Consider the following 18,868-nt stretch of genomic DNA (forward strand, 5'->3'; position numbering starts at 1 on the left):
CAAAGCAACAAAGAAAGCTACACTCGACTGCCCAGGTTGATTATAAACTTCCTGTTTACTTGCTGCCAGACTATGTCTGAATAAAAATCTCATATTTGCCTAGAGATTATGCTCTTAAATCTCATGAAAGTGGATTAAGAAGACTTTATTGGAATACCCTGTGTATGTAACTAAATAAGGTTTTTGAGATTTTAATCTGGACTAATAAACAGGACTGCAAATGAAGTATTATTTAAATGAACTCTTGAAATGAAAGAACTTGGGTATTCTTAAACCTAATGACTATTTTTAAGATCTGATTTTAGAATATGCCGTATAATATCTTTGTGTTCATGAATACTGTTTCCAAATTATAGGGCCTGAGAAATTTGCATGCATTCCTTACCAGCATTTTGATAAATCTATCATAAACATCTCCTTGCAGTACACTCTGATCTGAGTTGGTTATGCAATTAAACATGCGGGGCAGGGGAGAATGAGAAGGACACAATAAATTTTTGTGCTTCTGCCCAAGTATAGGATGAACTGAATGTTTTTAGAAGCATATGAGTTCCAAACTAGTGGTAATAAGCATTATGCAACATCTACTCAAAAGGATACATCATAAATAGGTAAGATTATGTGGGTAGAGGAGACCATTATGACAGACCCTTCTTTCTGTGCTCCACAGGCTTTGTTCTGACTGCTAAAATAAAGACTCTTGACTTGTATATATAAAACACATTTAAAAACTCAAGTTCAATTTTGATCTTTTGTGTAGAGATACAGAATAAGCCTCACATAAAATAAAGCAAAAGAAAAAAAAAATATATATATATATAATTTTAACAACTTCTACTCTACAGTGACTACTACCTGTTGGTACTTTGCAGCAGTGAACTAAGGTATTAAGTGACATTATTGCTGATATCACCTGTTAAAAAAATATAAAATGTAGTTTTTATATTCAACTCTCATTTGTCCAGCTGGTTGCTTGGAAGGAAGTTAGCTACCATGATACCATACTGGTTTAGTCCCTTTCTTCACAGGTAACTGAGAGTGGGAAATGTGAACTGCTAGGATATATCTGAAATGGATGTAATTTACCAGACACGATACCAACAGTCTTGCAGGTTGTATCCAAAGTTTCTGTACATTGCACGTATCAGCTAAGAGGAGTCCTGATGCTGATATATTCTGTACTAAAGCTGCTTCTGCATAAAGTCAGGAATTTTGTACTTAATTGGGCAGAACAGTGACCTTTTTTCTGCTGTTCATAAGAATGAACCCAGTCAGATGTTCAACATATTTACAAGGAAGTTTAAAATGCATTTTCCTTTTGATCAAATTATTATTTTCATTAGTTGTTTAGACTGAAGCATGCCAACACCACATTTTATTCTCTATCGATACAAAGTATACCTTTTCTCCTGTGTCACCCTTTGGTCCATTTTCTCCAGCATCACCCTGTAATTAAAATAAATGTATTTTATTAATGATTTTATGTAAGCACACAGCATGCAGAGAGGAGTCAGCATTCAACCATGATTAGGAAGCTAATTCTGTTAATCAGGTAGTCAATCTCTCTATGACATGGTCAGGAAATGTGAGTTTTATAGCTGCTACATCTGTTGCTTGAATATAGTCTTCTCTATAAACCTTTCACGGATTCTCAGAAACACATAAACTATCAAATAACTATCTTTCTGTTGGTATAGCCAACAGACTTGCCCAATTCATCATGGTTTAGCAACAAAGGAATGATTTCATGATGGTTCAGCATTTTGAATTACCAGTACATATTTTTTTTCCCAACAGAGACACTCACCTAAACACACCTTATCAAATTCAGTTCACAGTTACCCAATTACTTAGTGTTAGGATTCTCAAATGATGTATGGTATAAACTCTGAGTTTGAAGTACTTCCATGAACGATTCATGAACCAGAAAAACTTCTAATTCCACTCGTTCAAACAGCCACCAAAATGGTGGTTATCTCTACATAAATTCTATATATTGTTTATTATTAAAAAAAAAAAAAAAAAAAAGATATTCAGAGAAATTCTTTATGACTGGGTAGACATTCCCTGTTTTAAAAACAACTTTTTAAAGAAACACTTCAAAATTTTTATCTATAAGAATACTCTTTATTTTTAATTCAGCCATATAGTAAGACCAGAGTACATGAAAAGGTCTGCTATATGTGAAGACCTAGTCCAAAAATGTCTGTGGGACTTGAGTGCAAGAAACATTTTAAATTTCAAAAGTATTGATAAATATTGACTCTAAATACGCTAAAAACATTCCTCTAGGTCTTTGTCAGATAATCAGTAGTAATATTCAAATAACAATACTAATTCAACACCTGTTATATTGCTCTGAAAACCTTAATGTAAAATTCCATTCAGAGGACTTGTAACAGAGAAAGTTTTGTATACCACAGTCACTAACACAAGGGGAGCTGGCTAACAGTCAAGCAACTCTCTAATTAAGGGCATGATGAAACATGCAATAGTTACTGCTAGGAATGATATTCCAAGTCCATTTGACATGATAAAGCACATAGTGGACATTTACAGTTTCATTTTTTTAGAGATAGACAATAGATGACTACAGTGAAACATAATGATTGTAACTAACAGAAATCCAGAATATGTTAGAATTTGTTGTTATATTCCCTTTGTAACTGAAAGCAAACAAAGGATCCCTGGAGTTCCCCTAAAAACATGATTTTAACAAAAAGTAATGATTTCATGAAGAGATTCCCAATTATATACTTCTATATGTGGGGTATACACTTTCAAGACTTCCCTGGATTAATTTTATGATATTCTTGTGAGTATGTGAATTGCCTTTTCAAAGCATGCTTGCAGCTGCTACTACATGGATTTACACAGATCTGAAAGTGAAATTTAATTGCAGCTGCAAATTTAAGCTGTATAGGCAAGCATTTCTCAAGAGCAAATAGCACCTGAATACAAGCAGCTTCCTTTTTAAAAAAGCATGCATCAGTTTACTGACAGGAGATGAGCCTGTGTGCAGATTCCTGCTCAAAACAAGGCTTACAGCATTTCTCAGACTGTCCTTGCAGAGATGCAGAGGCTTGACTCACACTCAGCATTTACTCTAACATGGGTGCTCCTACCAGCAACTTCACCTGAAAGGGGAGAATTGCACTCACATTTTGCACCATGGAGCTTGTCTCCTCTCTGCATGGCCATATGTCTTGTGGAGTCTGTGTAATTATCACTCTGTTACCTAATTGTTTTACTCCCCACAGGTAACAGAGCATCAAAACCAAGTTACAAGTAATCTTTGGCATTTGCATTTATTCTAACAAACTCATCTTCTTCTGATGCTAACAGTAATGGTTAGGTGCAGTGTTGCTCAACAGTGCAGCCTTTAACACATGACCACTGCTCTCCATGAGGAATCCCACCACAGTATTCCCAGAAGGAGTTACTTGTATTAGTATCATTTGACATTAGCAAAAGCTGCACAATGAGTCTCAAGATGTAGGCTGTAGCTGCATTCATTTTTTGTAAACTCAGAAACAGTGCAGTGACGGTCCTCAAAAAACATAACAACAAAAGAAGCAAAATATGCCTTACCTTTTCTCCTCTCTCTCCAGGGTCACCCTGATTGAAGTAAGTGGAGCAGAGAAGTCATAAGTTACTAACATGAGCAAAATTTGAAATGTTAATATTATTGTTATGTCACTATTGATGACACTGTTTCAAATGACAAAATCCAAATAAATCTTCTATAAACGATAAGTCAATTTAGTAGAACTCAACAGACAATACATTTTTGACATAATTTTAAAAGATTATTTTTTTTTGCATGAAAAGGTTTTTTATTATTATTATTTGTTTTGTTTTTTAAGTTTTCTTCCTCCTTTGTTCTAGATTAAACCCTGACAAACAGGCATATATGTTTGTGGGATGGCCTATTGTGACAGAAATGACTTCTGCATGTAGTTCTCCTTATTTTGGGAATAAATGAAGGAAAAATCCAAAGGTTGAATGTGAGGGAAAAGTCTTATGATTCTATTAATGGCTTAGAAGGCTCCATGTGAGAAACAGAAAGCCTTAAGTGTCTCGATATAATTCATAATTGATTCAAAGCAATGAGTCTTTATTGCTCCTGACATTCTGTGTAACAAAAAGATGGCTTATAGCCTTTATTTTTAATTATAACTTGCTTGAGAAACTGTCTCAATGGCAAACGCACTTTTGCACACTGAGAATGACCCTGACAGCTCAACTCTGTGATTTTGGCTCAGAAATGCACTCTGCCTCATCTTTGCCCCTTCTGATAGCTGGTGGTCGCTAGGCAACTCAAAGATTACAGCTGTGAATATGAATTAAGCATCAACCGCCACAATTTGGCTTCTTCTGTATACAAAGTAAGAAAAGGTCATGCTCCCAAATGGTTTGTTTTCATCCCTGATGGACAAGCAGCCAGTCAGTAAATGTAAAAAGCCTTCCCTGAGTGTCCGTCAGCAGCAGTGTGATGCACAGAATCAGCTGAGGAGCACATGTGCCCCAAAGATGCACGCTCGCAGCTGATGGGATTAGAATTTAGCATTACCCATTCCAGGAGGCCCGCAGATCACATTGTGTTGGACATGTTGAGCTTTCTTTTAAACAAAGTTATCATAAGCTTTATGTTCTATTTCACTAGTCCAATATTAAAAGAGCAGGAAAAAAATTCGTTTAACAATAACATAAATGCAAAGAGACATTTTGATGCAGCAAATACAGGCCTAGACATGTTCCTAATGCGGTTTGTTGCTAACTTCCATAATAGCAGGATCAGGGCTCAAGACTTAACTCTGACATTCATCAAAGAATTGACCACAGTAGCTCTTGAAAAGAAGCCTGAGACACATTGTAAGGAGCATAAACAAAGCCTTTCTGAAAAGGTCCCCAAATTCCCAAACACTTGCAGGCACATTCACTTGGCAATGGATGCATATGCGTCAGTGCCACTGACTGGAATTATACATGCACAGCAGAAGATAATGCTTCTTTATGGTGAAATGTGTAAAGCCTCTTACAGCACAGATCACTGGAGTGAGCAGATCATTAAAATCCAGTCAGAATAAAAACACAAGTTGGGAAGCATGACTGTAATCTATATGCACTCACGTACCGTGTGCTTTTTTTTCTAATCCATTTTCAATACTAACCTTAAGTCCTGCTGCTCCCTTCTCTCCTGCTACACCAGGCAAACCAGGTTCGCCCTAAACGCAAAGAAAATAAAAAATGTAGTTAAGAAAGACATAATGAAGTATATTAACATTGTTTCACGAACTGTCTCATATTAGGTAAGTCATGATAAATAAAATTTAAGATTGCTCAGCCTGAATATGTACTCCACAAACAGGTACTAATATGCACTATTTCCTCAATTAGAGTGGACTAACTCAAATTCAAGTTCCTGTATAGATAAGAAATAATTCTACGGGAAGTGGTGGAAATACAAAGGTGTGAAACTAAACAGAAAAAAGAACTGAAACTTTTGATTCTGAAAAGCTGTCCAATTAACCTTAAAAGCACATTCTTTCCAGAAAGACTAGCAATGTTTCTCTCTTCTCTCCAATTTAGAAATAACTGCAAGAAAGGCTTATCTTAAATGGCTTTGACATTTGTGCTTCTGGTCTCATAAGAAAGGCAGATAGTGATGAAAAATGAGAAGGGTTATTTCTAGAAATGGAAGAATTTGGAAGAATAGATAGCACTTTTTAAATTATTATTATTATTATTATTATTATTTTAATATACCTTGCTTGTCCATTTTACATACTCTAGTACCAATGGCTGAAAATTAAATTTAAAAGATTGTTAAAAAATTTAGCATAGCATCAATGATCCAAATTTTGGGGACATTTAACAGACAGCATATAAATTCTTCCACAGTTCAAGGTGTCATGAGTCACTTTCAAAAGTCCATCAACAAATGACAACTACTTGCAAATTTCTTTTTCCCCCAAAATTAAAAAACAATAAACAAATACCAAAAACAAACAAACAAAAACAACACAAAAATACCATCAACAAAAAAACCTTTATGACATTTTCTGGTATTCATTTCCCAGATTTATAAAAAAAAGTATTATTTATTTTATGTGATGTGATAAAGCAATGGTTGGACTTCATTGTTAAGCAACTAGGGTTGATGGCTGAGTGAAACCTTCTGCAGAAGTATTCCTCAGTTTCTCAAGAACCATGCCTATTCTTTTGTAACCCTCAGCTACACAAACACATTGCACTTCTGGGGTGGCAAAAAATGTTAAAGTAGCATCCAAAAGAATATCAGAAAAAGCCTTCAGCTAGGTTTTTCTGTAAGTCTTTTGCTATGTAAATGTATAAAATGCTTAGAAGTTAAATACAATAGTCAGCATGATAATCAAATTAGAAAGAATAATTCTTATCAGAAACTCAGCTGAAATTTTCATACAGGACTTGAACTAACACATGACAAACCAACTCTCTTCTCACAAGTTACAAAAGAGTTAAGATAAGGGCTTGTTCCAAGTGCAACAACAAATATTTTCCAATCCTCCATAAGAGCCTTCTTTGGTTCTCCAAGGAAGAAGGTTCCATTCTATTTTAAAATTAGGTAAAGGAACATAAAATACAATAATGTCACTAAATGTTGGACTATTTTGAAATATAAAACAAGAGTGTTGAGGTTCTTGCAAAATTCCAGTGAGGTATTTTCCTCACCAGAGAAAAAAAAGTGCTAGGTGCTATTAAACCCCCGGGGAATTACATAGCTATTTGAGTCAGCCCTTTTTTCAAGGCTCCTTTGTACTACAGTAGCTTTTAGGCTGATATAGTAGCACAGGCATTTGATATATGAGTGGTAAGGATTTGAAGCTGTTGGAGATTAGGCATAAGTGTTCCAAGGGATTGACCTAAAAAGCACTTGAAGAAAACTGCCAGTTGACAAAACGAAGCAGAAGGGACCAATGGATATGCACTTGTTTCTCCTCATCCCACACCCTAACAAGTTTGCTTCTGTCTCCTTCATTTTAAAACAGCTGCAGTTGGCTGACACTTTAAGGGGCTTAAGTCACTAATCAAAGGGCTGATATCCCAAGATTGCACTTTCCTCCCAAGTTTACAAATCTGAGTTATAAATGCAGACAGCTACTGGTATGAAAGCAACAAAAAGAGATGCTAGAAATTGGATAAAAGAGTTATCTTACTTTGGAAAAACAAATGAAAACCTACAGCTGTTACCCAGTACTAGTAAATCCCTATTCACTCCAGTTTTGTCTCTGGCCCACTTGTGACTTTCCTATGGCCAACACACTGCATGTTTCTAACTCTGGAAGTACCAGCCAGAGGCATAATCACACCAGACATTGGCTCTGGGAAGGACAAAGATTGAAGACAAACCTACAAGGCCAGTCCAGAGATGACCTTGTGCTTTTATGCTTTTGAAGTGATTATCCTTCAGTTTCTAAAGGCCAGAAGCACAGGGGGCTAGTATAAAACCATTTTCTGTCATGCCAATAATATCCCTTTCACTGCTTTAGAACCTGATTTTCTTGTCAATACAAGGAAGCAGGGAGTAGTAAGATGAAATAAAAAATTACAGCACATAAGTTATATCTATATCCCTGGTAAACACTCCCAATGCACAGCAAAACAAGCTTTGTGCCGGGGGCTTCCATTTTTCATACTTCAGGTCTTTTAGGCATGTCTGGCTTCATATTTTAACTATTCTAATAAAGCTTAAAATAAAATAAAATAAAATAAAATAAAATAAAATAAAATAAAATAAAATAAAATAAAATAAAATAAAATAAAATAAAATAAAATAAAATAAAATAAAAATACAACCCCCAACAGACCTCCTGTTGAAATTCTAAAAAAGTATCTACAAAGGAAAAGAACAGCAAACATTTTGGAGGAAAGTAGCTTGACTTCTTCAAGACTTACTCTCTACTTAGTAGTAGAAAGTAGTTCTTCCACAGCTATACACTAAAACACAATGTTATCTTAGGAATGTTTGACCCACAAGGATGATTTTAGTATTTGGCATGAAAATAATTTACAATACTTCTGTTGAGAAGTGTGGTTAATCACTTTCCTTCCATTTATTTACTTTTTTTTTTTTTTTTTTTTTAATCAAAACATATATTGAAACTAAAAAAAAAAAAGTATACGTGTTTCATCCCCACAGGTTAGTGCTTGAGAAATTAACAAAAGAACTACTTTTTAAAAGGCCGAGGACAGTTACACTGCTGTTCAAGGAGTGGTGCATGCATGGGGAAACCGTACATTCAGAAACACCATCTCATGTAGTAATTGCAATTAGACTGCTTTTCAACTTGGCAAGATGACAGAAGCTATAAAACTAGATCCTTAATCTCATACATTTTTATATTTACCAGGCCATGGCTAATGTGTTTCCTGACTCATATTGCAGTCTCTCTTTAATAGCTCTGACAATGAAGGTGTTAGGCTGCAGAAACAATTGTCTTCTGCACACCATTTAGCTTTCAAATCAACTTTTTTTTTTTCTTTCCCATTTAAAGAGTGACTTTGTCTATAGCACACCAGAGCTTAGGTCACAGCTTACCTTTCTGCAGTCATGTAAAAATGTAACCCATGATCCCAATTAAAATCATACTGAGGGCCACAGTGCTCCCTCAAACAAGAGTTGCAAGGACCAAAGAAATTGCATGAAGATATGCCCCTTGGAACTCTTCCTTTACACAGATGGAGTGTGAGGAAGATGCTGTGGGCAGGTTGGACATGTCTCAGTATGCAATTTTAGGGAATTGTTCATTCCACATGGACTGCTAGCTCTTTCTGCCCTGGCATGTTCTGATTCTGAGTTAGACCATCCCACAGAAACTGTGCGCTGGACATCACATGGGACAACAATGATACACCATAACAGAAATAAATTCTCCCTTATTGCAAGAATAAACCCTGTTAATAGTGGCATTAAGATGGTTATATTTCCACATGCTGCTTCAGCAGTTTGGGGCTACTGTGACTGGTAGAGAGTCTAATGGGACACTGTGGTACCAGCACCATCTTATTTGAATATACTATCTACTTAGGTTTTCAAGTACTTGTAAAAGTAGTAAAGAAACCTACCAGATATACAAAAATATCATGTGCCAAACTGGTAAACCCGCAAATGTTGCATCAGAAGTTCTCTTAGCCTTTAAATTTTGTTTCACGTGAAGTTGTTTTCTCTTGCCTTTGATTACTGGACAAAGAGCAAAAGAAAGGTCTTGTTTTCGTGACATGACTCACTATACAAATAGACTATAAAATACTAGAAAATGTTAGAAAAGGTGCCTTTTCCCAAATTTAATGTAAAATACTGTTAGTAGTAGAAGGCAATGCTCTAGACATTTGTCTACCACAGAAAAGGACACCACTACCACTAGAAGCTTTGTAAGCACTTAAGTCCCCATTTATTCACTACCACCATCTGAAGTTATTTAGATCCATCTTGCTGAATTCATAAATAGTCTCAGAATGGTGGGAATAAAAATTTCCAGCAAATGTGCTATTGTTCTTACACTCAAGCAGCTAAAGCAGGAGTGTAAATGCTCCAGTAATTTAGTTGATGACTACTTACAGGGCAGAAAAATGCATCAGACATGGTGTGTTTTTGTTGTTATTGTTTTGTTTTGGTTTTGTTTGTTAGTTTTTTGGGGGGTGTCTGTTGTTTATATGCTATAGAGAAATTGCAGGGTCCCCACCAATAGAACGATGATGCATTTTCAAACAGATACATTGCATGACATTGTGTTTGTTGTCAATAACAGGAAAGGCTTTAACAGGTTACACAAAACAGCCTGTGGATGTGAAGCTGCTATTAACACTAATTCAGTTCCACAAGTTAACCCCAAATGCCCTGATAGGCACTTTGGTTTCTCAAAAGCAGCAGTACTCTAACAAACTAAATAACTGTCACTATTAAAATGAATTAGAAAGAAAACTGTTGCACTAACAAACTGTGTTGTTATGGAATGACTGAAACAAATGATGTAAGAGAACATCATTACCTATTCAAAACATCCTGATAATTTCCAGAATGATCTTCAGCAAAATGCTTTGGGGCTCAGAAATATTTGGATTTTTCTTCCAATTAATATCAGTTATTAGGGCAAACAAAATGCTAATATGCCAAGAAGAACACGTCCAACCCAGATGTTTGATTCAGGAGTTTCAGATAACTCAAAGAATAACAAGAAGGCTGTTCCTTTGGACAGCAGATTAGAACCTTGGTTCTAGTCCTGGTGCTCTTGTGCCTGTATTAACTATGTAACTGTATTAACATTGAAAAACAGGCTCTGGCTTTCCTGTATTAGTTTGAGTACTAATGCCCTGCACCCTGCCCAATAAATAGGTGTAATAATTTCCTCAGAAAGTCGGGTGATGCAGGCAGTCTGAAGGCTTCCACTGACCTGAATCTGAATTTGATCAAGACTCAACTGTGTAGAGCACTGCTGGGGCTCAGCTGTCAATACGAACTCATAAATCCTGCTTTAGACCTGTTTTGAAAATGTATCACCCACTAGAGTCCATATTAAGGGAGTTAGGGCTGTTGAAAGCATACCTCTTCTTACTAGAGCAGTCTGTGCCCTGGAGACATATACCTTTATATGCAGAATTAAACAGCTAAAAATAACGTGGCTGGAGGCCCTAGCTTTTCTTGTTTGTAACAGAAAAACAGCCTGGAGGCCACTCTTCTGAAATAGGTTTGGTTTCGGTGGGACACATAACTCCGTCCACACCAGCTGGTTGATATCCATCTCACCCTGAGAAGAAAGGCTGTCAGTATTGCTATATTTTTCAGTCATTAGAATGTAATCTGTTGTAAGGATAAGGAAATACAAGAGGCCCCCAAATCTAATCCAGTCTAATTTTACTCTAAAATACATAAACAAGGACAGAAAGGAAAAAAAGTAGTTTCTCAGACACGTTACTGCAATTTCCATTTCAAACCAGGCTTGAATTATTTCCTTTCAATTTGCTTTTCACCCCCCTCTAAAGTAACTTAAAATTGTTTGTTTAAGAACTGGAAATCTCTCCTGGCCCACTCACCAGCTGAAATTAGGTGGAAAGAGTCTTCAACAGGACTCAGCTGGCCTGCAAACCTGTCTGAGAATTTGTGAACTGCATTCAATGATATTTCCTTCTTTTATATTTCTTTATTTGAAAAAAAAAATGTTAGTACATGCATACCCTTCATTTCTCTAAAGAAATGTGGTAATACCACTTTTCAAATGCACATCCTACACAGTATAGTACGTATCGTTGGGAAAATGCATGTGAATTAGAGTAATAACAAGCACGAAAAAAGCAGTAAGAAATGTGTGCAACCAGACTCAAAGTCTACTAACAAGAAGGGAAACTGTTTTTAGGTTTATGAAACTGCTAATGTCAAACTACTGAAACCATTTGAGATTAAATGTCTTGTCCCAACCACTGCTCTGTTCTCAATACATCCTTACAAAATAATAAAAATACCAAGTACTATGTAAGAAAAACAGTCCAAAGAAGTGAGTGAGGCTTTATGCTCTCCAGATGAATTCCTATTTCAAGCTGAGAGTGCTGCTTACACAGCCTCTAGACTGTGTTCCTTCAGACCAAATGCAATCCTCACTCAGCCAACTTCACCTTTCTTCCTTGTGATGCTGCTGCAGTCACTGGGAGTCCTTATCAAATCAGTACCACTGAGCAAATACCCCACTATGTATCCTATACTTGCACAGTTGAACTTTCCAAGAACCCCTTTTTGGATATTTTGACATGACTACTGTAGGGGTCTTTCATTCCGTTTTCAATGCCTGCGGACCTCTCACTAGGGATCAAGAAAGAGAGGGTTATCTCCCCCCAAGCATCTTGCTAGGAAGCAACCTTCTCCAGTTCAATTGCACAATGGTCTGCAGAGGAAAGGGAGTGCTTACAAGGACTTTTCTTGCTATCTCAGAAGGCTTCTGTCCACCCAGTGACAACATCTCTCAGACTGCAGGAATTACTAGGCAGCTTCTTTCCATTTACTGTCTTCAACAAGATAAGAAGAATGTTGCCAGTTTCCCAAATGTAGAAACAAACAAGGAATATAAATGCCCTTGCAAGACTAACTGTAATATTTTGTGGGATTTGGCCTAAAAGAAATATATTTATGTGTGTGTGTGTGTGTGTGAAGCTATGGTAACAATTTTGCTACTACTTTTATTACAACAAGATCTGTTAACAGTTCTGCAAAAACAGGTGGGTTATGTAAAATTACACTTACTCTAATATTTAGAGATTGTCTAAGAAAAGTGGTTCATGTGTTAAGGGATTAGAAAATTGTTCCAAGTGTACTCAGAATTTATGATCTAATTTCCAGACCTATTGGTCAGACTTGTCAATCGTCTCCTATTTTCCACTATTTCAATTAAAGAAGAGGTGAAGGGAAAGTAAAAGAAAAATTGCAGACACATACATGATGGAGATGACCTAGTTGTATTATTCAAGTGCTCAAGGAGAGAGGAAAGTTAATTCACTGCTGACATTCATCAACTGAAAGATATTTCAGTGCTTGGATGGGGAAAGCATTCACACACACAATTTTAAGCATGTGCTTAGCACTCTTTGCCTTTTCAACTAAGAAAAAATATTAACTTGGAACCTTGTGCACAGCACATGCATAGAGCGAGTTCACTGATTAAAAGGCTAACAAGACAGTAAGACTTTTGTAAAGCCTTTCAACCACATAGATTCTCAAAAGGGTATGACTTGCATCACACATTTCAGTTGAGTTCAACTGTTCTGCAAATCAGCATGAATTTGTCTGAGCAAAGCCAAGAGTGCCAGCCATCAGCTCACAGTACAGGCCAACTTTAATTGTATGTGAACTCCTCTGAAGGCTGCACATAAATGTGGAAAGCACGGAAGTCTGACACTGAACTTATTACCCTCGTAGCTGTTCAACAGTATCTTGTGAGTAACACCGCACCGAGAATCTGTTTTTTCATCCACTTAGGAAAAACTGACATTTTGGTAGAGAAATGTTAGCCTGGGAGTCCTAGGCTGCACTATACCTACTAATACCAGATTTAGATAAATACTGATCCAGTTTAACTTTATTTCTACCATTATTACCAAGCTAACCCAAATTATTAAAAGAGATATTGACATTGATCTTTAGTCTGCTTTGTATTATATGAAAACAATACATTTTCTGCACAAAATGAAATGCTTGCTAGTCAAAATCAGCTACCAATTGTGCAACACAAGAATTTGACCACTATGTATCTGTATAGTTTTTGTGCTAGTATCTATATTTAGTCTAGCAATTGATTTATTTTTTCTTAAAAAGGTTAAAAATATACTAGTCTGCTTATACTAAATAAGTACATCTTTATTAAAGTGGTGATAATTTAGGGATCTTTTAGATGCCATAAATATGGAAATAAATAAAATGAACATAAAACCACACACCGAAAATATTAGGATCTGTTTTTCAAGTACAATTTAAAATTGTTAAACAGCATTTAAAGATATATTAGCTTTTTTCTTTATGAAGGCAATTGCATATTTATTTCCTTCCCCATGAAACATGATTGCAATTAAGTCTATGTGGTCTCCTAAAAACAGATGTACAACAACCTAATACATCCTTCAAATAAGTAAGTAAATAAATAAATCCATGTCTTCCAAAATGACACTCAAATAACCAGATAAATTTTGGACATCTGGCACATGTGAGTAAAGATTTCTCAACAGACTTTACGTGATGATACTAATAAAAGTTAAACACTTTGATTAAAAGTTAATCATCAGTTCTATTCTATTCAATGTGTTTGGAACTATTCCGTCCAGTCTTCTCTCATCATCCTGCACATCCAAAGAATATTATGCTACAAAATGTGTCTTCACTGGTCTTGAGCCCATACGTTGGTCACAAGAATTACTTGAATTGTGTACAACAATGCCAGCTGTGTTTGCAACTACTTCCTAACATTCACGTTGCAATTGAATGCAGACACGCAATACCAAGGAAAAATTTCAGGTCTTCACACAAATTTGTTTTGTAAGGTATTTTTAATAATTGCTCATGTGTTATATATAGCTAATTCCAAATATTTTTTTCTTTTGTTGCTCCACAGTAGTCATAATTTTCTGAATATAATAATTTTAAAATAATAGGTTCGTAGCATTATCCTTATCACTAAAGTGAAATAACTCATTATTACATCATTTCCTATAACCGCTATCAAAATGCAAGTCTTATACGGGTTATATATTATGTTAACAGAAGCAATATATCTTTATTGTTGGGAAAGACCAATTTAAATTCAATTATTTACAATATCTTAGTGCCTTTTTCCCCGTAGGCTCTTGAGGAGGGAGGCAGGAGAAGGGATTGTATAATATGGTCTTTATACACTTTCATCTATTGCTTTTTAAGCACAGTGAACAAGCTATATTATACATTTTTCTTTTGGTATTCCCTGCAAGTGCTTTTCAAGTTCAGTGTGAATGTTAGTTCTTATGAGAACAACAGATGGATAATACTGTTTACAGTCAGGGAGGGATATTATTTAAACTTCACCACCCAGCTTTGCCAACAAACCTCAGCAATGCTGTGAAACAGCCCTGCTGCTTTACTGCGACCCCTCCTTATGGAGCGCCGTTCTGAACTGAGTCAACTTGGTGTTGGCTCTGAAAGATGACACTGACTTGTCTGACTTAGCATCTCCTCCCAATTGCATTCAAGATTATTTCTTTTCAATTAATTTCCCTGCATTTTCTTCCCTGACAATAATTTTATATTATTCTCCACCTGCTTTTCCACTCTCATTATTCTCTGTAGTTTGTATTAAAAATGCATTGGCACTGTATAAATACCCAATATCATATAAGTGTTTGCATCATGGGACTGAATTAATAGAAAATAAAACAAAACAAAACAAAACCCAAACCTGCAGAAAAAAATGAGTTTGTAACAACATTGTCTAAAGTTACACACCACATATATGGATGTCTATCAGTCATCATCAAATGCAAACATCAGACTTTCAGCTTAATTATGTTCAATGACTATTTAACTTAGGCTAGAAAAGATTACTTCAAAGCACAAATCAGATTGTACTTTCTTTTCCAATAAACTAATTTGAAATCAGAGCTCTGGCTGTACTGCTGTATATTGCTCATGTGAAGGAGCCCTGCGAGCCCTGAGTAGCTTTAATCAATGACATAAATAACCGCAGTGCTGACAAAGTCAAGCAAACTCACCACTTGTCCGTCTCTCCCTGGAACACCAGGCACTCCAACAGAACCCTGGTGGGAAACAGACGCCAGCATTTAGCAAATTAAACAGGTCATGAAACCTTTCGTCTCTTAATACAGTACTTAAAAATGATGGTGAATACTTGCATATTGAAAGTGCAACAAATTTTTCAAAAACTAATTTTTAGTCAAGCTGAGCTCTCTTTTCAGATGACATTTTATACTTATACATGTTCTCCCGCTGTACATTTTAATGACTGCCCCACTGTATGGCCTCTCAGAAGCAAGCCTCAAGTTTGTGTCTACTTTGTGATGTTGTGGATGCTTCACAAGAAATGTAACAATTAAATTGGAATTCCATTTAATGCACTTAATAAATTTTGAGATTGATCTGACACAATCTAACATAGCACCTGAACAAAACCTTTAATGCTTCAAATGCTTAAAGCATCTGAAGTGGAGGGATGCTTCTAGCTCAATAACTGGTAGGGTCAATCTATTTAAAATCTTTTAAGGGATAATCTCCAACAATTCAGCCTGAAAAGTGCTAATTGCTGATACGCTCTAAAATTGCCCAACATTACTGCAATCATTTAAAATAAAATAAAATGAAATGAAATGAAATAAAATGAAATAAAATAAAATAAAAATAAACAGGACAAACACATGGAGTAGACAAAAGGGGAAGTCAAATGTTATCACTGACTTGTAACATGAAAGATCTTTTTACACAGCTCTCATACTTCTGTATCATGGACAATATTTTTTTTTTTTTGAAGGAACTTTTCTGACTGTTGCTACAGATGTTTAGTAAAAAGCTAAGGCATGAGGAAAGCATGAAAATTATGAGATTACACAGGTTTTTTCCGTTCTTTCTATAAAATTGTTGTTGCTCAGCAAGGAAACTGTAAGCATAATTTTTATTTTCCACTACTAAGCACCTTAACTCATTACAAAAGTGCAATAGATACTTGAAAGGCTGGTACTCTAAAAAAAAATATGTCCAGGGGGTTGGAAAGGCAGAAATTTTGTCAACGGTGAGATGTACAGTTGCCCAGCACCCAAAACAAATGAGCATCCTGTGAGGCCTGTCAGGCCCTGAGGCCCAAGAATCAGCGTACAGCATTTTCCCCTCTATTCACATCGGTTAGAGGTTTCACTAAAAATGGTTTAGTGGAAGGACACCAACACCCAGAGGGAATGCAGCCAAAATGGATGCACGTTTGCCAAAAAAATAGAGTTGAGGAAATAATGGATGGAATAATCCTGTGAAACAAGAAACGGAAACAACTCATGAAGGCCTCCAAAAAACTCCAACATTTGAAAGCCCTGGAGGCTTCAGCTCACAACAGAGCTGCAAATCAGTAAAAAATAATATACTGGCACCTCAGCCTGTTTCCATGACCCTGAATGCTTTCCCCTTATTCCCAAAGCTTTCACTTTGGCATTCCCATTGCCTCTATTTGCTGGATGCATGGCCATGACTGCTAGCTACTGCAAAGGGGCCTTTTGTGAGCATTTTCACATCTTTGTATAATTTTTCAGAAAACTATAAGACAAATGGCATTAAACCATCAGCCTGAAAAAAAAACATCCTGCTTGTAACAATTCCTCCTCTCAGTGACAGTCTCATATAGCCACTGACTTCTTATGAAACACAGGATGTTAGAAAGTGTAAATAAAATTGATTCTATCATTCCCTTAACCAATAAAGGTTTATCATATATTCAAAAGCTCATCAGCATGTGGGTTTTGCTGATGCTGTATGCTCAAAATATCCCACTCCCTCATACAATTATACAAATAATTGTATAATGGCAACTTCTAAATCATTACAGTTTTACAATGTCACATTCCTGCATTGCTAAACATGAAGAGTAGTCTTCTCCTTCAGCTTGCAAACTCTGTATAGTTTACAGCTATATCCATGGCAAAATCCCATGGATTTATGTGCTCTGTTATTACATTTTTACATATTATCATGCTTTCCTTTCTTTTGTTCATAAAGTTTCATTTTAACCCATGCAAGCAAACCTTCATTTTAAAGAATATTATCTCAGAAGAAAAAGAGGTGACAACTTTGCCACATAAGTTAATACTACTAATTCCTTTTTTTTTCCTTAATATAAATTAAGCCTGCCCAAATTAAATATCTTCCATAACCCTTCTTATCTCTTGAAATCAATGTGAAAATGAACTGCTTTGGTGGTGTGTGGGTGAGGATGCTGGAATGGTGCCACTGCTATTGCTGATACATCTAGGACTGTTTTAATGATGTAATTCCATAAATCCAAAGTGCACTCCATCAAACTGAGGCAGTCAGCTTTAATGAGTGTAAATAATGCTAAAGGCATTCATAGGAAGTCAGGTCCTGGGTTACAGGGAACAGGAAAACACTGGCAGACCACCTGAACAGAGTCAGCCAAGCACCATTTATCAGCAACACCTATGTGCTTTGTAGCTGCTGGTCGATTCTGTAGTCATATGGCACTGATCTACTTGAGTAAGGACGTGCATTTAATCAGAAACTCTATCTCCCCACTTTCACAACATTTTACCTTTGGTTTCATAGTTTCAGGGCAAGAATAAGAAAGTTATAGTGACCTATTCATCTGAATGTTAAACAGACAGATTGAAAAGAGTCTGTTTTACATTGCTTGAACTTCCAAGGACGGTGGAAATGGGAAATCTTACATCTCACATTATATAGTTGCATTTTGCAAAAACAAAATTCAGAGCTTAAACTAATGGATTCAATGTGGTGTACAGTAGCTAATTCCATTCACCTTTTCTGCTTACAATTTGGCACCAGGAGGAATAATCACTTTCACAGTTTTGTTGTTTATACTATACCTTTTGTCCTGGAGGCCCCTGAGGTCCCTGCAAAGGGAAAACAATTCAATTAACATAACAACTCAAGCCAATTTAAACATAAATGACCAATTAAAACTGTCCTATTGTGTAAGCATTCAGATACTGGACTGAAACCAGCTGATGTTTTATACATCAAGGAAAAGCAAAACTTTCTGCTGAAAATGCACAATGGGTCTTTTCTCTTCTTTTGCAACAGATTTAACTACTAAGTGGAAGACTCAAATTTTCCCCCTTTCTAATCTTTTCTCTTCCATCCCATCTGTTTTTTCTGGTACTGACAAATCTATCAGCATTAAGATGACTGTTTATTTTCTGTTTCTGATACCAACTAACAGCCAATTGTGTGTCCATGGTAATATCTCTGCTTGGCAGTATAAAAGCAATGTTTATGCAACCAAGCTTATTTTATTTTATTTGACAGAGAGAAGCATAAGCCTCTACATCTCCTCATCTTCTAGTTCATTAAAGGTATCGACATTCATGACTATGTTTTACCCAACACGTGATTTATGCCATCAACTGCAAATAACAGAAAATACTTCAGAAATCATTAAGAATGCTCTTGGGAAGTAAAGAACCACCACTTTGCCCCTGGGACCTGAGAAGGCAGGAAGAGATACCTCAATGTGGGAAAGCTTAACTGCTTAATGTCACAGAGGAGTCCAAGCCTCGCTGATATTAATTGGGCCCATTTCTCGTCTGGCATCTCTGAAGTACCCAGGTGGTTTGTGGCCACAGCAGA

General features: G+C 36.1%; 1 protein-coding gene across 2 annotated transcripts in view; it reads right to left on the reverse strand.

Moving 5' to 3' along the window:
- The window catches only part of COL25A1 (collagen type XXV alpha 1 chain), a 305,159-nt gene that overhangs the window by 57,758 nt on the left and 228,533 nt on the right, over positions 1–18,868 (reverse strand). For both annotated transcript variants that reach the window (XM_084517246.1, XM_084517245.1), the window contains 5 exons: positions 18,106–18,132; positions 15,259–15,303; positions 5,175–5,228; positions 3,592–3,618; positions 1,402–1,446 (listed from right to left, as the gene is read on the reverse strand). In XM_084517246.1, the coding sequence (XP_084373372.1) occupies positions 1,402–1,446; positions 3,592–3,618; positions 5,175–5,228; positions 15,259–15,303; positions 18,106–18,132 (198 nt within the window). The remainder of the gene's footprint in view (positions 1–1,401; positions 1,447–3,591; positions 3,619–5,174; positions 5,229–15,258; positions 15,304–18,105; positions 18,133–18,868) is intronic.

This window comes from Aythya ferina (genome assembly GCF_964211825.1).
Source record: "Aythya ferina genome assembly, chromosome: 4".
NCBI classification, from domain to species: Eukaryota; Metazoa; Chordata; class Aves; order Anseriformes; family Anatidae; genus Aythya; species Aythya ferina.